Source organism: Colletotrichum aenigma (assembly GCF_013390185.1).
Source record: "Colletotrichum aenigma strain Cg56 chromosome Unknown KSG_Cg56_contig08, whole genome shotgun sequence".
Lineage (NCBI taxonomy): Eukaryota > Fungi > Ascomycota > Sordariomycetes > Glomerellales > Glomerellaceae > Colletotrichum > Colletotrichum aenigma.
In genome coordinates this window covers 516,678-539,535 of record NW_023500914.1, presented here as the reverse complement: position 1 = coordinate 539,535, position 22,858 = coordinate 516,678, and the positions used below count along the sequence as shown (strand labels likewise).

Genomic DNA, 22,858 nt, shown 5'->3' with positions numbered 1-22,858 from the left:
GACATCATCGTCGAGCCTGCGGTGATCTGCTCCTGCTTCTCCGTTTGTGCCGTGGCTCCTCGTCGCCATCCCTTGGCTTTCTATGGGAGCGTTCCTCGGGTTCATCCCGGTGACGGCGCCGCCGCTCCCGTCTGGGATCTTCGTCCCCGCCGCGGTCCCGATCCCGCCGGTCCTTTGAACGATCCCTATCTCTCCGACTCGTATCGTCTTTCCTGTCGTCTTTCCTAGACTCTCGCTCTCGAGAGTCACCCCGGCGCCTCTCCCGACGAGAGCTCTTCTCTCCGCCCCTCCTGTCCCTATCGTCCGGCGTCTCGTCGCGACGCGACCTCCGAGACCGGTGTCTGTCCTCATCTCGATCCGCATCCCTCATCTCCTCATCGCTGTCGTGCCTTCGCGACCGATGCGACCGATGCGACCTGTGACGATGCCTGTGTTTCCTCTCCGACTTGTCCCCCCTCCTCGCCAACGCCTCCTGGATCTCCTGCTTCTTCTCCTCGATCAAGAACTCCTTCATCGGGTCGTCATCATCATGATCTCGAATCAGAAGCGCGAGCTCCCTCTCCTCAGGAAGCTGCGGCCTCTCCTCCTCCTCTTCGTCCTCGGAGCCCTCGTCCGTCTTGTCGCCGCCGCCGCCGCCCTCCAGCTTCGCGACCGTCTCCCAGTCCACCTTGCCCTCGTCCGGGTCCTCGTCGTCGCGAAACTTGTACCGCGCGTGGTCGACGCTAATCACGCGGCTGCCGATCGTCGCGCCGCCGAGGTTGTCGACTGCCAGGTCGGTGCTGCGCTGGTCCTCGTACTTGAGCCAGCCGAAGCCCTTGGACTTGCCCGTCTCCTTGTCGCGCGCCAGCTTCAGCCAGACGGGCTCGCCGAACTGTGAGAAGATGGTGATCACGTCGCCCTCGGACATTTCGTAGGGGAGACCGCCGAAGTAGATGTACGCCGTGTCGCGGTAGTCGACGTGCCAGGAACCCTCGGGGGAGCTGTTTCCCTGTTAGCTGGCGAACAGGCAGGAGTTGGCGCAGGTGCGGTGGTGAAAACTCACATTCCATGCTCAATCTCCTTCTTATTGAGCTCCTGGATCGCGCGGATCTTGTTCATCTTGGCAGCTGAACCAAGGGCTTACGCTCCCTGCTTGCGAGATGTTGATGTATGCCTGCAAAAGGAAGGCTGGCGCAACGAGCTTCAACTGCAAGGCTGGAGGAAGCGACGTCCAGAGCTCGCTGCAGCTGCAAGCTCCACACGCACAACCACACCACACCGCGGGCCGACAAGGTGGCTCGCGTAGCGGCGTCAGTGCGTCAGTGCGTCATTTCCCCCAACGAGCGCCAAAGACAACCCCTAAATTGGCACTTCGGTAGCGCACTGTGCCGTGCCGTGACAGCACATTTAGGCTTCGGGAAAACAGCCGGTCCGGCGCTGCCAAATTCCCCGACACTTTGATGAAGGGGGCATGAATTGGCTGGTCTGGCCGTTGAAGATACCAGCCCAGCTGCTCGAGGCAGACCTGCAGCCTCTTTAGTGATAATATTGCTGTGATTGCTCGTCCTTCCGACTTTTTCTTTCCCGTTCAAAAGTACTCGTCCGCCTCCGAGAGTCCCGTGATCCCAGGCCAGCTCACCATCCTCCCCTGAGGCGCGATCCCGAACGACGGACGACGCGTTTTGTTTGTCCATTGCATAAAGCTGTCAACTGCCAAACCCACCTCCTCCCCCCGAGGACCACAAAACACCACGACAACACCACCGCTCGCAGCAACAACCGAGGCACCCACCACAACCGCCGCCAATCGCTTCCCCTCATGCGTCCTCGCGGATCAACACAATCATGACGGCAAGTGCAAACAGGGTGTCGACGTACACCTCGGCCTCGGCGGGGTCCGACGGGCGCAATGGCGAGAAGAAGGACCTCTGGAGCTCCATGCTCGACAACGTCGCCAGCGGCAAGCGGTTACCGGAGAAGAACATGATCATGCTTGGCGGCACGCCCGACTCGCAGCGTGAATTCATCGAGTCGCTGTCGCACAGCAGCGAGAAGCGGACCCTGGACCGCCAGAGCTCCAAGACACCGCCTGTCGCAAACAGCTTCGCTCTGGGTTACACTTACTACGACGTCTTGGACGCCGACCAAGAAGGTGCGTTGGAATGAGTTCATCTTTGGCGTTCGTAGCTCTGACCGCTGACTTGTTTGCACAGACATCCTGGCGAGAATCTCCCTCTACATGCTGTCGACGCCGTCAGAAGCTTTCCCGAAACTTATTCAGCCGCTAATCACCCCCGAGACGATACCAAATACCCTAATGGTCATTCTCCTGGACTGGTCTACACCACACATGTGGATGCGGCAATTAAGGGAATGGATCCTGTTTATGCGGAGCATTCTTGAGAACTCGAGCCACGAGTGTCAAGCGGCGATGGAGGAGCTCATGGTCAGTTGGAGGGACAGGGGTAGAGGCGGCGGCTCGACCAACCTCGACGGCACAGGAGCGACGACCAGCGAAGGGGATGTCGCGTTGCCTCTCGGCCCTGGCGAGTGGGAGGAGGGTATTGGACTGCCGTTGTGTGTGGTCTGCCAAAATGTGAGTCTTCGACAAGCACAGGAACGACTCAATGGCTAACAAGTTCCCAGGCGGAAAAGATGGAGCAGTTGGAAAAGACACAAGGTTGGAAGGAGGGAGACTTTGATCAAGTTCTTCAATACCTCCGAACAGCTTTACTAAGACGTACGTTCGCCCTCCAATCTTGTCAGGCGTCAAGCTAACTTCTGTAGACGGCGCATCCCTCATCTACACCACTCCGAACGTCCCCTCTTCGATATCGAGCCTCGTACACTCCAGCCTAGGCATCACCTCTCTCCTAAAACGCCAACCGCTCAAGCACAACGTGATCGACAGGGATAAGATCCTCGTGCCCCCGAACTGGGACTCCTGGGGCAAGATCCGCGTCTTGCGCGACGGCTTCGACGTCGAGACCACAAGCCAAGGCTGGTCGCACGACCTGCAATCCACCTTCCCCTCCCCACCCATGACCACCGAGGGCCTCGAAATCGTCACCAAGGCCAAGGCGGACGGCGACTACAACGGTGAGGTGTGGTCGTCCGCCGTCGCTCCCTACGAGGACTGGATCCGCGATCTCAGCAGCGCAGGCAGTGCCATCTCCTTCGCGGGCCGCGACGCCGACCCCTCGCAGCTGGAAATGTCATCAACGGACACGCAGGAGTTCTTGGGATCCAGTCTGCAGACGCTCGAGCAGTACCGCAGCAGGAGCGCCGAGGACAAGAAGGCGGATGCGAGCAAGTCAAGGACGGGCCAGCAGCGCGCGGACGAGCCGGACCTCGGCGCCACATTGCGCCAGGGCGACGGCAAGGTCAGCCAGCACATCGGACCTGTGCAGTTCAACATGGGAGGCATCCAGGTGGATGCCGACGACATGGTGCAGCGGCTTAAGGTAAGCACTAAGAGGGTCTTGCGGATGATGAGAAGCCCAGACTAACAGGGACGCAGGACCGTCAGGCATACAGCTCTGCACAGGAACCGACCACGCCGCCGGCCGACACCGCGAACGAGAACCCCGACGACATGGACAACGACAAGCTGGAGGCGTTCTTCAGCGGTCTGATGAACCGCAAGCAACCTACGAACGGCTCCTGAAGCTCCTTTTGAGATGACATACACTACCACACCACAAAGCCCCATTTTACGAGGCTACCCTCTTTTTTATTATGGGAAAAGGTTCAGACTTTGACCTACCATTCCCTCTTCTCCCGGGGCGGATTTAGTTTTTGAATGAGACGTGTACCATATTTTGGCGAAGATGTGAGGACAAGCTGGGGATGGCAAGGGAAAAATCTTGCCAAAGGGTGGATGAGGGCCAAAATCAAAGTAAAGGAAAAAGAAGTGATAGATTGGCGGCGGTTGAGTTGCGGTGGACGGCTTTATTTCCATCTAGCATGTCAGCAGTCAGTCAGTCAGTCGCTGTAGAATAGATACCCCGATTATGACTATGGTATACGTTTGGTGTTGTTCATATCAAATACATACCTGGATGAAGTCATGAGAACGAGAGTGTTCGAGCACGATCTAGAAGCGCTCACAAAAAGCCCCGATTAAGTCTTGCTAAGCATGGTTCTTTCGACTGAACGCAATCAGCGCTTCGAGTGGATCAGGTCGACATATCGGCGTCTCGTTGAATGTTTCTTCATTGATTTGATGTACCTGACACATGGCTGCAGCCTCTACTGAATCCTGGGGCAGGGATCCACATCCTTCTACAGGACGTAAACCAGCCTTCCAGATCTTCTATCAAACTAGCAAACCTAGTTCGTCTTTCTTAACTAACAAGAGGTTGTCCAATTCTCAAGTAGGGCAAAGGGGGAAAAGCCAAAGGCTGTGAAGAGACTTAAGAAGAACAAGCCACTGCTTCTATAACCCAATGGATAATACTTTAAGGTATGTATTTAGGGGACAAATACAGATAATTTGTGTTTCGTAGTGCACTGATGCTTTTACGTAAGACAGCAGCGTTACCGAGTAGTACGCACCCACCAGTCCTAGATTCAAGTGATCATCTAATTAACATTCTTCTCTTTTCAAAGTCACACTCTCTTCCTCCACACTTGCAATGCCGAACTCTATTCCAAAAACGACAGCAAAGACCTGAGGTAGAAAGAGTCAGGGGCATTATTCCATGGTCCGAGAACAGCTGGCGAAGGCAAGCCGTGTAGCAATCAAATTTAGTCGCTACAATCCATGGAGTCGTCTCCAAGGCAAAATCAACCAGCCTCTGCGTCTGGGCAATGCCGTAGACATTCCATCTAACACCAATCGCCTCTGACTATGACATTCCAATTGGTAGGATGAAACGCCTGCCCAGCGACGTCGTATCGGAGAATTGTACCGGCCGCATATTTTTGACAGTTCTCGTATATTTTCCAAGCTCCGTTGCCGATACTCACGAATGAGACTAATTCTTTGGTGACGGGGGCCTTGCAGTTGAATCAGTCAGATGTGTTATGTTTACATAGAATGGAAACAATTTTGATAGCGAAGAACGTAGGCGATGCCAATCGCACTGCGAAGAGGAGCAAAAGAATATCTAACGATTTTCAAACAAGAGCATTAGAACATAAACTTACATCGTTACACCACCAAATTGCCGCGAAATCGGAACAGCTGACCCGGCCGCAATTGCCTGGTCCAGGGCCATTCTTTGGTCTGCCGTTCACTCTGTAGAGATACTCGATGCCTTCCCGCACACGGCCCCGATCAGCCGGGCCCCATCTGCCGAAGCACTCGTGAGAGAACTCCCGGACAATGGCCTGACGTTTTTCGTGGCTACTAGAAGCTGCGATGACCTCAGACAAGGTCCCATTGTCTAGTCCGTAATCTTCGCGGAAATTCGGATTGATCTTTGTAACTTCCGCGACGACATTCTCGATCGTGCCGTTGACAGAAACGAATCCTGTGCCAGGTGCTGTTTCTACCTCCCACTCAATCTCGTCGACGCCGTAGCCCGGAATAGAGGATTCCTGGCCTAGGATCTTGAGGGCATCAGCAAAAGGTATTTGGTAAAAGGGGCAGATCAGAACTGACTCGAGTTATCATCAAAGATAGAGCGGTAGCAGTGATAATCTTCATTGTTTTGGCTGGGAATCGGAGAGCTGACTGAAAGAATGCCTGTGGAAGAGTTGATTAAGAAATTGTTCTCGATGGGCGGAGGTTGTTTTATATCATTCTTCTCAACCCGTGTTCGCCTCGTGTAATGAGCGCCACCCTCCATGTTTCTAACATGTCGTTTCCAAGCGCCACTGGAAGATTTCTGTGGTTTGCTGTCGGCCCATGGACACAAGTCCAGCTCAGGTGAATACCTTACCTCTCAAATCGCGCCTGTAGCCCAAGACGGACCACGGTAGATTACGGTGTGCAAAGCGTGCTGCTATTACTTGGTTAGACAGTGACTTCATCACCTTCCTAATTGCGTATCGAAAAACTCTCGCCAACTTCAATAACAATGGGGACATGGTACGAAGGCCCTCACTGTTGTTGGTGCTGGAGCGGTCACTGCAGGTCTCGGCGGGACGAGTCATTCTCAAATCGTATTGAGTACCAACCAACCAACCCCAAGACTTCTCGGAAAGGCAGGTCGCAGTGCAAAAGCTCTCAGAAGCTTCCAAGTTGCTTGCATGCCTCTGTCGTATTCGTGACGTGGAAGCTAGATTTGACAGGGAACCTAATAGTGAATGGTGTCTTTGAACTAGAAGTGGATATTATCTGACCAAGTCTATCTCTTTGGAGGCCAGTCTGTTGTGGCCTAGAACATGGGCCTAGAACATGTATGGATAATTCACCTGTAGTAAGACGAAGTCTGTAGAACCTTTTACGTAACTTGTGTCTTCCTACCAACAAGTCCTGTCTGCTAGCCCGCTGCCCAACAATAGCCATGATGCAGGGATAAATCAACGCCTAGATTTCACAAGCCAAATGACAGAATCTTGGGTTGCGAGGTAATCGGAACATGCCCGAGTTGTGCCGAGACATCGTCCGTATTCAACATTGTCATTCGGTGGAAAGCATCCAGAACTTGACTACAAAAAGAGAACGTCGACCGCTTCTTCCTGCCAGGCGACACATCCTCAAGCTCATCTTCCTTCTTGTTTTTAATTCGATCAGCATTCAGCTACCGTCAAAATTGACGACTGTCAAGAGACTCCAACATGAAGATATTCTGCACGACCTTAATCCTGTCCTTTTTCGGGGCGAAGGTAGATCTCACTAATGCTCGACTCCTTGATCTGACTGACGCATGAGTAGGCGATCGCTCAGATAGCGCCCATCGAAGGCTACGGTGTGGCAGACCTTGAATGGGAAGTTGAAATCTTCCCCGATGGCCGCACTGAGATCTTCAAGGGAACAATCGAGCAGATTGTCGAAAACTTGCAAAAGGTAAACCCTGATTGGAAGCAAGATTTCAACATTTCCGCAGCCCCGGAGGCCGCTGCTGCGTCTGTCAACGAGCTTTTGGGCGATGACGGGGAATGGGCTGTTACCAAGCGGGCCGATTGGTCTGAGTTTAGTGTCTCGTGCTTTGGGCGTTGGCAACCAGCGGATGGATGGCACATTTATGAGGGGATAGAGTACCTTGCCAGACTTTCAGGGAAGCCTACGAACGGGCCGGGGCCAGGAATTGTGGACGAGTGAGCTGCTCCTTCAACTCTGCTATCTGGTGGTGCAACGACGTAAGTGTAACCTTTTTGGTCGGATATTTGGTGCTTGGACTAACAGTCTCATTTGATCAGGCCCCTCAAACTAAGACACTGGCATCGTTCTTTAGTATTGCCTCAGGTGCAGGCGCTATCAATCGGCAGTGCGTTAGAGGAAATCCACTCATCAACCCGAAGGTTGGCGGACAGGCGTTTCACCCAACGAATTGGAATGTGGTCGTGAACGGCGAGTGGTGTTAGTAGGAATATCTCATGATTGGGAGTCACCAAAGGTTGCCAGTGGTCGAGGAACATTCCACGAAGTGTCAAATTTGTGGGAGGTGGTAAAGATTCATCATTGGCGGCCACTTTGAACGACCCTGTCTTGTGCTAAGTTTGCCAAGAGGAAGCCAAGCAACAGAAGCTAGTCTCAATTATGCTCCAGATGTACTGCGGTAATGAACACGTAATTCTGTCAGATATGATGGTTGTTGGAACGCGCCTGGGGAAGCACCAAGAAATGGATCCAGTGCCTATACTCGGCTTTCCAGCCAATGAACTGAACAGCTTTTGATGGGCGCTTCACATGCACTATGAACCCATGCATATGCATGAGCGGGTACATCTATCATCCCTTGATTACCACTTTTGTCTGGATAAAGGGATGCGACAAATGCATTAGGCAATATGCAAGAACAGGTCACAGCAAGTATATACAAGACAGAACCCCCCCGCTCAGTCTGGAACGAAAGCAGAACCCTCCATCAAACCCGGCCGTAAACCAAATCGACAACATTTTTACAATACCATCCGATCTGATCCTTCATACTCCTCTCTCACTCACGGACCGCACATCGGTCATTCTCAGACGCTTTCACTAGATTCATGATTTTTCGCTAGAAGTTCAGCTCAGCGTGAAGCGAAAGCGTTCGTCCGACCGAATTCAGCCTGTCTTTAGTATTACCATGACGAGAAATTCGCATGAGGAAACCGCCAGCGACTTGACCCAAGGTATTTGATGCATCCACCAAGACTATGAGAACGAAGACATAATGCGTCTAAGATCCGTCGGCACCATTGCATCAATCGGAAATTCTCAATTCAAAGGCTACCGTTGATGAAAATCGATCGACCAAGCATGAAACCGCCGAGGAGAGGGAAAAGCGACTTCACCGACAGAGTCAAGAGAATGATAGTTTTATTGGGAACTTGGTAGGTTACCATTGTATATGTCTTTGCTATTTGATCTAATGCGTTTTAGTTGTTCTATCTAGGGGGTGTTTTGTATTTCTTTTGGTAGAGTTTCCGGGAGGACCAACAAAGTATTAATGAAACAATCAAAACTTTGGTACTAATGAAGTGTGGAGAGTATCTGGCATGCGAGCGTTCTTGAGACTCAGGGCATGACGAATAGTAGAGTGTAACATGTTTTATGTTCATGCCTACATAACTAGGCGTATTGGGTCACATATTCTGTTACCGTAAAAGTTCATGAGGTATGCCATTTGGGTACAGGATACTGACGATGGAGCCGATGAGACCGACGAGAAACCACGAGAACTTCAATGATGATAACAACGGTACCACTAATGCAATTCGAACTGTAATCGAGATAATAAGAACGTAATGAGAATGATGATTCAATAGCCTAGGGTTAGTATCCGACCGGTTTGCTAACACTTTCCGCTCGGCTAGCAGAAGTCCTTCAGTGCATCGTTCCACTATGCTTCCAGGTTAGACTTCGCGATCTAATCAGGACCCCGAGATATCCATGAGTCTCTCTTTTTGGCCAGTAATATTCGTACATCGGATCTTCATGCGGAATTCCGCGAACTCCGCGCTGTAATACTTGAGGTGAACCCGCTTTTGATGTGCGGAGTTTGCAGCCCAGCCTAGTATTGCCGCCAGAGTTCCACTTGCGCACGAAGAGCGGATTTTGGGCCTTTCACTTTCAAAGCTCGCCAATTACTCTAAGAGACCAACATGCTTATATCGCAAGCCTCATAAATTCATTGATCGACGTTTTCACTCCATAAGTACTATTTGCCACTCCTTCATCAACGGTGCGTCGCAGTAAAGCAGCTCTCTTCAAGCGACCACAGCCTTTGCGATGGTCAAAGTAGCTATTGCTGGTGGCTCAAGCAGCATCGGCAAAGCCATTTTCGACGCCATTGGGAAACTCGGAGTCGACGATGCCATCATCTTGGGGCGGAAGGCAACCGGCGACTCCAAGATAATGGTTGTCGACTACACGAGCATCGAAAACCTAACGCAGGTTCTCGACACAAACCAGGTTCACACGGTCATCTCGACCGTGTCAATCGCTGATGATGCCAGCGGAATGGCTCAAATGAACCTCATCAAGGCCGCTGTTGCATGCCAGCACACCAAGCGGTTCATACCGAGCGAGTTTGGAGCCAAATATGATGACGAGTTTGTTCTTCCGTGTGCCTTGTTTCCTTCTCATCGATCTAATATTTCTTCATCTAGGTTCATCCGCGACGTCCCGACTTACGCGTGGAAGTTCAAGGCAGTTGACCGTCTGAAGGAGACCGATCTTGAATACACGCAGTTCTCGAACGGAATGTTCATGGACTACTGGCTCGCGCCACGCATCGAGTCCGCATTTCGACTCAATCTTCCATGCTGGATCGACCTTGGCAACCACGTTGCAGCCATCCCCGGTGACGGGAATCACCCCATAGTATTGACTCACTCGCGCGATATCGGGCGCTTCGTCGCAGCAGTGCTGGGTCTGCCTCGCTGGGAGCGCAGGTACTACCTGGCGGGAGACAGGTTGACGGTCAATGACTTCGTCGCCATCGCGGAAGAAACGAGTGGTGTCAAGTTTGAAAAGAAATATGACAAGCTGGATGTCTTGCGAGAGGGTAACTGCATCCCACTTCCGGCGTGGGAGGGAAAGATTCCATCGGCTTACAAGAGTACCGTCATGCAACAGGTCGCGCTTTCTGGGAAGAGAGTTGCGCAAGGTAAGATGGATTTGCCGACAGAGGGCCGGGTTAACAGTCTCTTTCCGGAGATGACAACTCTAACCGTTCGAGAGGCAATGCAAATCTACTGTGGACAATAACGTGATATCTCCTAGTCATAACTAGATGAATGATAGTTCAAAGAGAGAACGCAAAGAACTTTCGAAGAAACCTGTTTTGTCTGGCGCTGTTTGCGAGCAGATAACAATAATAAGTAACTCCTAGATAATTATTCTCGACTTAACAATTATGCAATCATACCATTCTGGGTCGAAACGATAAGTTCTGCAAGGACAGAAAGGGGATGATCCTCTCGCACCAGGTTGCTATGATCTGTGTATCTTGGCATAAGTCCTCCCTCTCGCTTGCTAATCCGATCATAGAGTCTTGACAACAGCGCATATCTCACGGGTTATCCTTATTCCTACGGGGGTTCTGTGGGCAGAGTCTGGCGCCAACCGCCGGTTGTGGCGCCATCATCGGGCCGTGATTCGCGGCGGGCGGGGTGATAGTCCCTCCGACAGCGCCGATGCTGGGGTTGCATCTCTCCGTGACGCTTGCGGGCCGGCGCCTAATTATGCGGGGTTCGTCTGACGAGAGGACCAACACGGGAAATGTATTTTAGCGCCCAGGGGCATTTTCAACCGCCATTCAAATGTTCCCTTACATATTCCTCCGTTTCTCAGCTGCGGCTTTGGCCATGAATTCGCTCGTTTAGTGTGGTCTTTACATCGATCCCAAATTTCTTGCGCAGCGTCCCCATCGGCGGTCCCGTGTGGTTGTCTCTCTGATTCACTATTCCACTGGCCGTTCTCCAAGAATCTGAAATTCGAGTGCCGATGAGCGACATAAACCGCGAGGATGGACGGCCGTCTAGCTATTCTCATGGTTTTTTCAAAGGCGCCCAGGGTCCTTCGGGACCGACCGCGACCCCGAAGCTGAAGCCGGAGGACCTAGCGTGGGATCCGGCGTGGATCCCTGACCGCCCCGGCCGGGGCTTCTATCGCATTCCGGAGAGGAACTTAGCGAGGCATCATGGGGGCTGGGGTGACTCTGAGGAGAAGAGGGTGAAGACCGAAGAGGCTCCTGCTCAAGAACGAACGCCAGAGTACGTTGTCAATGACGAACGGTATGAGGTTGAATGACTAGGCTTGTGTATGAGCTTGGACTGACTGATAAAACTTTCAGAGATTCAAAGGTTTCTGACAACGATGCGGCAAAGCCCTCGATGGACTTTCCACATCCGACCATGTCTATCCCACCGCCTGCTGTCGAATTTGGTTTCCGAGTAGCAGTGCAGCTCGCTAGTGTTAGCGTCCACACTGCTGTCCCAGATAACGCGAAGGAGGTAGAGCTGTTCAGAGTCTCCAGTGGCTCGTGGTCGGGATCTTTTGGATCAGGCTTCGTTGTAGCGGGAGGGTATTACATTGACGACGCGTCAAACGCGAAACCGGGGACAAGCAAGGTCGGCGGCCTTTTGAAACTCTGGACCAAGGATGAGAAGCCCGCAGAGTAAGTTTCGTGATGTGTTACCGTCTGTCTACGGAAAATCTCCGGAGGATAAGGGCTAATGGGCATCTCATGCACATAGGTTCGAGTTGCGAATCAGTGGATCCTTGAGCGGACCAGCAGATGTTTTGACCTCTCTCCAGAAATCTCCCGAGAAAGATGTGGATTCAAGACAGTACTCCTGCCGCATGTCAATTCACGTGACGACGGGGGATGAGAGGTATGCCGAGACGTTGGGCGCCGGGCTTTGGGTTGCGAGTGGAGCATGGAGTAAGGGCGAGTTTATCATTGAGTGAGTTCTACCCTTTAGTTGTTCTCATCAGATACTGACTTTGAGCAGCGCCTATCGCGTCGTCTGAGGTTGTGATGGAAAATGAGTGAAATCACGTTGAGATGGACGAAGATTTGTTTAAGTCCTGTTGCAGTGAGAGCCATCATCAGCCACAAGATTACCCATATTTCATCGCCTCATATGAAGGTATACCCGGAAAAGAAATACAGCTTGCCAGCTAAACTGATGAAACAGCCTCTTGGAGCGAACATATAGTGAGTCTCTTGGATCTTTGTAGTGAAACCCCTGATGAGGCTACCAGTTGAGGCCCTCCAGAACGAATGAGCGCATGCGTGCCTCGACTGAGTCGCGTGCGCGTGCTTGAATGCTTTTGATGATTGGTCTCGCTGTAATAGTCGGCTCCAGCCTCCGGCCCGTCAACGAGCCTGCTGGCCGTCGGCGACCGCATCTGGGGCAGAGTCACATCCAAACGGGAGCCTGGGTAAAGGGTACTCTCATTTGGAGTACCAGGAAGCATGCCTGCGCCCGCAAGATCTAGATAACGTCGATCCTGACAGTTGAGGCGTGGAGCCGAAGGCCTGGCCGCGGCCACGAGTATGCAGGTCATCGCATCCGGCTACAGGCCGGCGGCACAAATCTGTCCCGCGTGGAAGTATGATCCGCCCGGCCGGGACAAGTGAGAGGTGGTGTACAACAGCATGCCATTCACCGGTGTAGAGATCTAAATATTCGGGGTATCTTCGGGCGAGTCGTGATAACTAACAATTATTTGCTGAGATGAGTCAAGGTATCTTTGATATGATCCTTCAATCAAGATCACATATGAGCCCCTTGGAAACCTCTCACTCAAAGTCGTGAATGTGCTTCTGATAGGGCGTTGGGCCATGCAAAGTGCCGTCTAATATGCTTGGCGTGAGGAAACCAGAACCCCCGCGTGGGACGAGAAACACAGCTCACATTTGACCAATTGAGATGATAAAATGCACAGATTTGTACCCGCAAAGCTCAATCTCTCATTTAAGGTGCGCTGCAGCGGCAGGGCACGTGTCAGATGGACCTTCACTTCTCATTGCCCTCCTGGTTGTGGTGGGTGGACAGGCAGTATCGAGGCATGTTTGCAAACTAATACAGCGGATCCCCACGGCGGGGCGGTGTTCGTCTTGGTTCTCTTGGACAAAGTCTTCGCAAAAGCTTGACCTAACCACTGCCGAGAACGGTCTTCAACGGAGGACTTTCCCTGGAATCTTTCCAGGCGCACGAAGTCCAATCAACGGAACCTATGTCATGTTTGCTTTAGTATCATACGCTGACAGCATTGGAAGAGTAAGCCTAGATTGTTCCGTGACTCGAGATCTTATGCCGGAGCTCATGCCGACAAGCGCCCCCAAACTGCTGAAGGGATGAATATGAGATGCGGGTAAGGAGTGCCCGCACAAGCTAAGCTCATTCGACGCGGCGGAGATGTAGATTGGGCATGGCCCGTGCGCCTTGCCGGGGTCCGGTCTCTCCACGCCATCCACACGCATCGCGAATTCTTATCTTTCTCCCTGTCAACCACCGGCGATAACAGCGCGCGATTTGCAACCTCGATTTGAACTCTGATGCAATCAATCAGTAACGGACCCCGATCTGTCCAACCGACTGACTCAATCAGAGGGCGATAGGGACAAAGGCACTCGCAGTCTTATCTGCAGCTTTTCTCTGGCCGCCGGCCGCTGCCATCAACCTCCTGTCCCGTCTCTTCGCCGTTCCATCCTAGGGATTTGGGCCGCCATGGATGTCATGCCGAACGGGTGGACGGGTGACTGTGGACTTGTTCCTAGTGGAACATGTTCATTTTCTCTATCAGATGGATCTCTTCGTCTGCTGAGGCGGGGATGATTCCTTCTGACGAACCCCATGCTGTCAGCACCCGCAGCTTCGCTTCTTGCAAGCCAGTCCATCCTCTCATCCCCAGTGTTCACGTTTTCGTGTTCTTCAAGTTTGTCAGGGAAGTCCCTGTGCCTCTTGCCAGAATCAACAGACTCATGTCCATGTGGCATTCCATCCGCATCACAGAAGCTGCCATCTCGTCACCTGGAGACGTCAGCAATTTGCAGCTGTCAAGGGCCCTCTGCCTCTGTTAGTGCTGTGGGAGACATATCATCATGCCGTATCACAATCCCGTCGACGCAGATACTACCCAAACAAGCATGCCTCTAGCACCCGAGTGGCTGCAGATCCCTCTTGTTTCTCACCTCCTACCGCCAATCAATGGCCCGGCATCTGCAACCAGACTGCACCATTTTCTATGACTGATTGAATTTTGGCCTTATCTCTTCCCTGCATGCTGCGGCGACGCACCTGTCACGTTTTGTCCAACACAGACTTTACCGTCTCAAGTTCTGAGGTAGCTTCGGTGGTTCGGTCTAACCATGATTAGTTTAAAGAGGGAAAAAGGATGATTGTGCTCGACCCTCCACTACCACCACCAACCTCGACCCCCAAGGCTGTCTTACAGCGGGGAGAAACCGAGCCGTTACCTCCTGTGGGGGACGCGGTGCTTGTGTCTCAACTTGCACATGGAAGCAAGCAAGGGTAGCTCCGGTAGTTTAAGCTCCGATAAAGCAACATGATTGAGGTTGCCGCCGGCCAGCTGTCGGCCTGTGTTGGGATGATCTGCTGGAGGGCGCATACATATACGTCGAGGAGCCCAGGCCCAAACCGTCGGTACTCTGTAGCCAAGGGTGCATCTGCTTGCCTGAATTACACCATACCATTCCATCGGCGCATCGTGAACTGCCCAAGATGGTGACAGCAGCTCTTTCGCAGGGCGTCGGGTACGGCATCGTACTCGGCGTGGGCTTTCTCTTCGCCATTGGCATGGTATTCCTCCCCAACATGCCGATGCGGGCCCTGTTCACGTGCTAATCGGGGGCACAGATTGCCACGACCTATGTCCTCAAAAGATACAACAGAGAGCTCCAGACCTCTGAGATGTTCACTACCGCAGGCAGGACGGTCAAGTCTGGTCTCGTCGGTTCCGCGGTCGTCTCGTCGTGGACGTGGGCCGCGACGCTTCTTCAATCCTCCGGTGTCTGCTACCGGTATGGCGTTTCCGGTCCGTTCTGGTATGCTTCCGGCGCGACCGTTCAGATCTTGCTGTTTGCTACGCTCGCGATCGAGTTGAAGCGCAGAGCACCCAACGCCCACACATTCCTCGAGGTCATTAAGGCGAGATACGGTACGGCTACGCACGTCGTCTTCATCGTGTTTGGTCTGATGACGAACGTTCTTGTCACGTTGATGCTGATTGTGGGAGGTGCTGCCACTGTCAATGCCTTGACTGGCATGTAAGTCTTCCTCAGATACTGATTGGAGAGGAAATCTGAGGCTGACTGACCTTCACAGGCACACTGTTGCTGCAATTTACCTCCTGCCCGTCGGTGTCGTGGCCTATACCATTGTCGGAGGTCTCAAAGCAACTTTCCTCACTGACTGGGTCCACACTTTCATCCTCCTGATCATCATCATCATCTTCTCCTTGACAGCTTACGCCAGCTCAGACGTCCTTGGCAGCCCGTCCAAGGTCTACGACCTCCTCGTCGAGGCCGCCCTCAGACACCCCGTCTCAGGCAACGCCGATGGATCTTACCTGACAATGAAGTCCCAGGGTGGCGTCGAGTTCTTCGTCATCAACATCGTGGGCAACTTCGGCACCGTCTTCCTCGACAACGGATACTACAACAAGGCCATCGCCGCCTCCCCCGTCCACGCCCTCCCGGGCTACATCCTCGGCGGCCTCTCCTGGTTCGCCATCCCCTGGCTCACCGCCACGACCATGGGCCTCTCCGCGCTCGCCCTCGAGTCGAACCCCCGATTCCCCACCTTTCCCGACCGCATGACCGAGGCCGAGGTCTCCGCCGGTCTCGCCCTGCCGTACGCCGCCGTCGCGCTCCTCGGCAAGGGCGGCGCCGCCGCGACGCTGCTGATGGTCTTCATGGCCGTCACCTCCGCCAGCTCCGCCGAGCTCATCGCCGTGTCGTCCATCTTCACCTACGACATCTACCGCACCTACTTCAAGCCCGACGCCAGCGGCAAGCGCCTCATCTACATGTCGCACGTGTGCGTCGTCATCTACGCGCTCATCATCAGCTCCGTGTCGGTGGGCCTGCACTACAACGGCATCTCGATGGGCTACCTCTACGTGCTCATGGGCGTGCTCATCTCCGCGGCCGTGCTGCCGGCGACGCTGACGCTGGTGTGGAAGGGCCAGAACAAGTGGGCCGCGACGCTGTCGCCCATCTTCGGCACCGCTTTTGCGATCATCGGATGGCTTGTCACGGCGAAGAAGACGTGCGGCGTGCTGGATGTCACTTGCACGGGCTCGAACAACCCCATGCTGGCTGGTAATGTCATCGCGCTGCTGTCGCCGCTGGTGCTCATCCCGATCTTCACCCTCATCTTCGGCCTGGATAAGTATGACTGGAAGTCGATGATGGCGATCCGCCGGGGCGATGACCACGACGTCGCCACCGACGCGGGCATGGATCTCGAGGAGGATGTCCACGGCGGACGCGTGGAGACGCAGGCTGAGTTCGAGAGGGAGCAAGCCATGCTCACCCGTGCCTTTAAGATTTCCGTCTCCATGACGGCTTTCATGTGAGTTTCTCATTCACCACATCGTATTTTAGGACCACCACTGACAAAATACACAGGACCATTGCGATGCTCGTGCTCTGGCCGATGCCCATGTACGGCTCCGGTTACATCTTCAGCAAGCCCTTCTTCACGGGCTGGGTCGTCGTCGGCATCCTCTGGATCTTCTGCTCCTTCTTCGCCGTCGGCCTGTTCCCCATCTTCGAGGGCCGCGCAACGCTGATCCACACCGTCAAGTCGATGGTTTCGGGCAAGAAGCCGACGCGCCATATCTCCACGCAGGGCGAGGAGGAGGTTAATGAGAAGACCAGCCCTGGAACTGCCACCCCCGAGAAGAAGCACGAGGGCGCGAATGAGGCTATCACTTCGAGCTAAGTGCCTTCATATAGGGATGGAGTCCAAAATAAAGATACTATTAGAGAGAATCTGCGGGGTATACGACGTTTCAAAAGCAATGCATTGTTCGTTGGTGCTACGGTCGGCGAAATACCCTCCTTTGTTTGAGTTCTGTTGGGAAATGATACCATAAGATTGAGTAGAGATACAACGATGAGTTCGGCCCGGGAATACGGTACATCTTGCGATAAGTCAAGAGAAAGTTTATAGCCTGAACATGACCGTGGTTGAAACCGAGGACCCTGAAGATCATGGCCGTTGCATCCAGACGCGAGTCGCGCCTGGAAGTCGGAAGCTGCTCCGGTTTCTTGGAGCAGCCAATGCATGATCAACATCGGCGTGTGAAAACCTTGTCAGAAAATGTTCAAGGTCATAGACAATGGAAAAGAGGAAACGAAAAAGTTTACCTAGTACTCTGAAGCACAATTGCATCATGATGCTCGAATTCTGCAAAGAAAAAAGTGGCCCCTCGAGAGAAAAGAGAAGTCATTATCGTTATTTAGCTTAGACTGCTTACATAAAAGAATACCTTACCCCTCATTCGGCGATAAGCACGTGGTGGGGCAGTCCAGCGTCAGGTACCGAATAACCGTCCAGGCATCGTGCAGCAGTGACGTCTCTCCTTTCCGCGCCCCTCCAGCGTCCAGTTGCTGCCCCCCTCCGAGACCCCGTTCCGTCGTTCGCCCAGCCGCTGGTGTTGTGTTGCGTTTGACGCTCAACGGCTTTACCGCTGGAGACGACCAACAATTAAACGGGTCTCACGTTCCACACACCATACACTGGAGCCTCTGCAGCCGGGTCGTTCGTCAGACCGCGTCTTTCCTGAACTACAAAGGCCACCTTCTGGAAAACTTCGATCCCGTTCGCCACATGACTCGTTTTTTTTCTCCGACTTGCTGTGCAACAACCCACCAACCTAACCTGCAACTTGCTCACCTTGCGCCGCCAGATTCCTCGGGCCGACTGACGAGCTAAAAGCTGCTGCCGCTGCATTCGCTTCTGCCCGAAGATACCCTTGACCGGCACCTCGAGGACCCCTGGACCGCCACTCTGAGGGAGAATCTCGTGATACTTCGATTTGACGAGCTGTGTTCGACTCGCCGCGCAACACCACCTGCTTGAATCATACAGAGCTCCAAGACACATAGCGCTACATACACCATGGTCGCCTCTGAGCTGTCGCAGGCGGCGCGGGCAGAACAACCCCAGTCGCAGCTCACAGCTGAGCTGAAGGACGATGCGCCACAGACCGTCCCGCTGGTGAACCGCGTCGGACAGAGCAAGAGTCCCTACGTCCGCAGCCATGCCGAGGGCAAGGTTGCGTGGCAGCTGCTCGACGACGAGACGATCGACCGGGCGAAGAAGGAGAACAAGTTGATCTTTCTCCACATCGGCTTCAAGGCCTGTCACTGTAAGCAATGTGCTTTTCAATGGTTCTGGGAACTTTGCTGACTCTCGCACCTCCAGATTCACGACTCACATCTACCGAATGTTTCACCCACTCAGAATGCGCCAAGATCCTGAACGAGTCCTTCATCCCCGTCATCATCGACCGCGAGGAACGCCCCGAGCTCGATACCATATACATGAACTACGTCCAGGCCGTCAGCGGGAACGGTGGCTGGCCGCTGAACCTCTTCCTCACCCCCGAGCTTGAGCCAGTTTTCGGCGGCACCTACTACCCCGCACCGGAGCCGAATAATGGCAGCTCCGGAGACGATGAGCGTCTCGATTTCCTGGCTATCCTGAAAAAGCTGCAAAAGGTCTGGAAGGAGCAGGAGGCGAGATGTAGGCAAGAAGCGAAGGAGGTTGTGGTGAAGCTACATGATTTCGCCGCCGAGGGAACTCTTGGGGCCACCAGTACCGTTGAGCCTGGCGTTGCAGGCTCGCAGAGTGCTACACTCGCGAGATCTGAGACTGGCCTGGAGCACCCTGGAACGGGCAGGACGGCTGCTGTAGTGTCGAGCGAGCTTGACCTTGAGCATTTGGAAGAGGCCTACACGCATATTGCCGGCACTTTCGACCCTGTGTACGGCGGTTTCGGCGTTGCGCCCAAGTTCCCCACCCCGCCGAAGCTGTCCTTCTTGCTGCGCCTGCCGAGATACCTTGCCCCTGTGCAGGATGTGGTTGGCGAGACCGAGTGCGCGCACGCAGCGGAGATGGCTCTCTTCACGCTGCGTAAGATTCGCGACAGCGGTCTGCGCGACCACGTTGGAGGCCACGGCTTTGCGCGGTACTCCGTTACGGCTGACTGGAGTGTGCCGCGCTTCGAGAAGCTGGTCGTACACAACGCATTGCTCCTTGGCCTGTACCTGGATGCTTGGCTGATCGCCACAGGCGGCGAGAAGAACGAAGAGTTCTACGATGTCGTGGTCGAGCTCGTGGACTATCTCACCAGTGATCCAATCAGCTTGCCCGATGGTGGTTTCGTCTCAAGCGAGGCAGCAGACTCATATCGTCGCGGAGACAGACACCTGCGGGAGGGAGCGTACAGCCTGTGGACAAGAAGGGAGTTCGACTCGGTCATCGGCGACGACCACGAGGCCGCGCTGGCCGCTTCGTACTGGAACGTCCTCGAGGACGGCAACATCGAGCCCGACCAGGACCCGAACGACGAATTCGTAAACGAGAACATCTTGCGCGTCGTTAAGGATAAGGCCGAGATCGGACGACAGGCTGGCATCACCATTGACGACGTCGAGAGAGTGTTGGCTTCCGCCAAGCAGAAGCTCAAGGCCCACAGAGAAAAGGAGCGCACCAGACCTGAAGCCGACACTAAGATTGTTGCAGGACGTAATGGACTTGTGATTGGTGCTCTGGCGAGAACAGGATCAGCTCTGGCGCCTATTGATGCCGGCAGAAGCAATGCATGCTTCGAGGCAGCGAGCAAGGCTGCGGTATTCATCAGAGCTCACCTGTGGGATGAGAACGAGAAGGTTCTTTACAGGATATACAATGAGGGCCGAGGCGACACGAAGGGTCTGGCTGATGACTACGCACACCTCATTGAGGGTCTGATAGACCTCTATGAGGCCACTGGAGAGGAGAAATGGGCAGAGTTTGCGGATGAGCTACAGAGTGAGTTGCATTCTACATGATTTTATTGGCGCCACTAACATACTTACAGAGGTTCAAATCGACATTTTCTACGACAGCACTTCAGTGCCGGCGACAACCCCAACATCCCCCACCGCCCGCTCCTCGTGCGGCGCCTTCTACACAACCCCCGAAAACGCCCCGCACACGATCCTCCGCCTGAAGGACGGCATGGACACGGCGCTCCCCTCGACCAACGCCGTCTCCGTCTCCAACCTCTTCCGCCTCGGCATCATGCTCAGCGACGAAGCCTACACCGCCCTCGCCCGCGAGTCCATCAACGCCTTTGAGGCCGAGATCCTGCAGTACCCCTGGCTCTTCCCCGGCCTTCTCTCCGGCGTCGTCACGGCTCGCCTCGGCGGCGCGACATGGGTCATCATCCGCAAGGACGGCGTCAACGACGACGAGATCGCGACAAAGCTGCTGCGGAAGATTCACTCCGAGGCCAGGGGCGGGTTGAGAAACATCATAGTGTTGAAGAGCGAAAACGACGCGTTGGCGAAGAGGAGCCCTGCGCTCAAGGAGCTTGTGACAACGCAGAAGCCTGGGGCGTATAGGCTTGAGAACGGTGTTTACCGTCCTGTCAACAGGGCTGATGTGGCGTGATCTGTCGAGTTTTGAAAAAAGTATTTTTATTCTGTGAGGTTGTCGAGGGCGAGGAGTTTGGGGTGTTTATTACCCGTAGATATGAGAACTGGTTGATTGAATGTATGTAGCTCAGGTTTTGATGCCGTGAATGACTGCAAATTGCTTGCCTTTCTAGCTCAGACTTGCTTCCTTACGGTGACAGTTCCCGCCCGGTGGCCAGATTATGGACACCCGCGCAGGAGCCGGTTAGCAAGACAGGACACAAATTTGAGGTGATGGTGTGGCGATGGTATATATTGGTTCCATCCGGTATTTGTCGGGGTTAGTCTGAACAGTACATGTTCTTGAGAGCGGCCTGAGGATTTATTTGACCTAAAATAGGACGACCAAAAACAAGAAAAGAAAAGAAAGAAAAAAAGTCAAATGATCCCTATCCGTCTTGGTTTTGGAAGAGCTTGGATGAAGGCTCTCGTGTTATCGTCCGTCTGCCGGTGACTTGATAGAGCTCCCAATCTCCGATATTTGTCTTGCCCTACAGGTGCAAGGGCGAGACCATAGTATATCATTCTAGATTTCCATGTCCAGAGCGAGAAAACATCCTCCATCCTGTCATCCGAAGTGTCGAACCAGACCTTGAATGTGGTTGGCAAATGAACTGGCCCGTCCAATGTCCACATGCTCTCGACTTCGTCACCGAATGAATCGATGGCATTGAGCTGTACTTTCGCCCAAACACATGAACCGTCCAAAATGAGAATGCTACTCGTGATCTCGCCGGTCTCCTCTTGACCCCGGTACGACATGTTCGCAGAAACCAGTGTAGCGAGATACACGGCATCGTCACCGTATCTTGGGATAGAAAGGTCACCCGCATCGAGACATGCCCAAGACCACGATGGTGCCCTGTACATGAGAGCTCTCTTGGTCGGGCGATCCATCTTCCAAGAAAGTGAAGACAACAGTTTTTCTCCCCACAATCCTGCCAAATAGTGGTGCGGCCCAGGCTTCATTCGCTCGAGGCTTGCCTTCATGTCGTTCGCCAGTCCGGATAGCGCAACAAGTTTGTCGCTGGCTACAGTGAGCTGCCGGCTAGCGTAGTATTGTACAACTACTTGCCAGTCGAAGAAAAGCTGTTCATACGGCTCAGAAAGACCGGCACGAGGCTCGGTGTCTAGCAGATCCTTCCACAGATGTGAGCTTTGTGGCCCACGCAAATGGTCGTCCTCAGACCTTTCGAGACGCATGACGTTGTAAATGCCCTCTGGATGAACTTCGCAGCTTTTTTTCCTGTGGCGTTCCCAGAATACCTGCTTCGATCCGAAATACAGAGTCCTAGTAGCAAGGAGTCTCTCCTGCACCACCCATGATCGTTGGCATAAAGGTTCGCCTTGGAATGCCAGCTTCCATGACCAGTATTTTTCAAGCTCAGGTCTGAATGTCTTGTTTTCGCCGCTTCTTGTGGTTTTCAATTGTATAAGCGCTGGTGCTACTTTGTCAGGGTCGCGTTCAAAGAAACACCCACCCTCATCGTCTTTGGCACTGAGAGCTGCAATGCCAATGTATGCATTCCGATATACGTCTTGCATGGTGAATGCCTCCTTATGCCAGTCTTTGGCAGAATCCTGGAAGATGCATAGCCGGTCGATCCACAGGTAATGAACTCCCAATCGCTGAGCTACATGTATGGCGTCTCTGAAGGTTTTCGGCAGACCGCCTACTGGGTGATTTTGACTGAGATCACCGAGGGTCGACTGCAGTAGCCGTAGTAAGCTATCGACAGGCTTTGAGCCCCAACAGTAGCTCAATGCTGCATACCGGATAGTGGAAGGGCATTCGGACCCTTGCACTAGACGGAAGGAGCTTGTTCCGTTCAGTTTCAAAAGACGAGTGGGTCGATAACAGGTCATTGATTCCGGCTGCTGACATGTGGGATGAGACTCGGTGCAGTCCGTCATCCACTTTTCAACGACAGACCATGTCCTAGGACCATGATTTGATCTTTCAAACTCGTAGTTCATGTTCTCATCGTCTTTGGTATCTTTGCATCGGCCATCTTGTTGTCAGTTTCTTCACGCCATACAACATCCATCGGGAAGAGTGCTCTGCCACATTGGCTTTGTGGACTGTTGAAATCTCACCTTCAATTTGGGTACAG

The 22,858-nt window shown here is 53.5% G+C and overlaps 6 protein-coding genes across 6 annotated transcripts; 5 read left to right on the top strand and 1 right to left on the bottom strand.

The window, feature by feature from the left end:
- Positions 1–4: 4 nt before the first annotated feature.
- Positions 5–1,098, bottom strand: Rbmx2 (RNA-binding motif protein, X-linked 2; the record flags this gene model as incomplete). Its single annotated transcript, XM_037326951.1, has 2 exons — positions 5–980; positions 1,043–1,098. 2 exons carry the CDS (start codon positions 1,096–1,098, stop codon positions 5–7), a joined length of 1,032 nt encoding a protein of 343 aa, XP_037173801.1.
- Positions 1,099–1,824: 726 nt separating this feature from the next.
- Positions 1,825–3,646, top strand: DYNC1LI2 (Cytoplasmic dynein 1 light intermediate chain 2; the record flags this gene model as incomplete). Its single annotated transcript, XM_037326950.1, has 5 exons — positions 1,825–2,131; positions 2,193–2,575; positions 2,626–2,719; positions 2,767–3,443; positions 3,500–3,646. The coding sequence occupies 5 exons, from the start codon at positions 1,825–1,827 to the stop codon at positions 3,644–3,646; spliced, it is 1,608 nt and encodes a 535-aa protein (XP_037173800.1).
- A 3,062-nt stretch (positions 3,647–6,708) lies between these two features.
- CGCA056_v011703 (uncharacterized protein) lies at positions 6,709–7,192 on the top strand (the record flags this gene model as incomplete). The annotated part of the gene is made up of 2 exons (XM_037326949.1): positions 6,709–6,756; positions 6,806–7,192. 2 exons carry the CDS (start codon positions 6,709–6,711, stop codon positions 7,190–7,192), a joined length of 435 nt encoding a protein of 144 aa, XP_037173796.1.
- Positions 7,193–9,304: 2,112 nt separating this feature from the next.
- On the top strand, positions 9,305–12,052 carry BOA1-1 (Oxidoreductase BOA1; the record flags this gene model as incomplete). Its single annotated transcript, XM_037326948.1, has 6 exons — positions 9,305–9,627; positions 9,685–10,184; positions 11,085–11,313; positions 11,373–11,696; positions 11,776–11,985; positions 12,034–12,052. 6 exons carry the CDS (start codon positions 9,305–9,307, stop codon positions 12,050–12,052), a joined length of 1,605 nt encoding a protein of 534 aa, XP_037173795.1.
- Positions 12,053–14,772: 2,720 nt separating this feature from the next.
- Positions 14,773–16,998, top strand: dur3-1-0 (putative urea active transporter 1; the record flags this gene model as incomplete). The annotated part of the gene is made up of 4 exons (XM_037326947.1): positions 14,773–14,850; positions 14,908–15,317; positions 15,376–16,626; positions 16,683–16,998. 4 exons carry the CDS (start codon positions 14,773–14,775, stop codon positions 16,996–16,998), a joined length of 2,055 nt encoding a protein of 684 aa, XP_037173797.1.
- Positions 16,999–18,180: 1,182 nt separating this feature from the next.
- Positions 18,181–20,721, top strand: SPATA20 (Spermatogenesis-associated protein 20; the record flags this gene model as incomplete). Its single annotated transcript, XM_037326946.1, has 3 exons — positions 18,181–18,430; positions 18,487–20,097; positions 20,147–20,721. 3 exons carry the CDS (start codon positions 18,181–18,183, stop codon positions 20,719–20,721), a joined length of 2,436 nt encoding a protein of 811 aa, XP_037174186.1.
- Between the last annotated feature and the right edge of the window lie 2,137 nt (positions 20,722–22,858).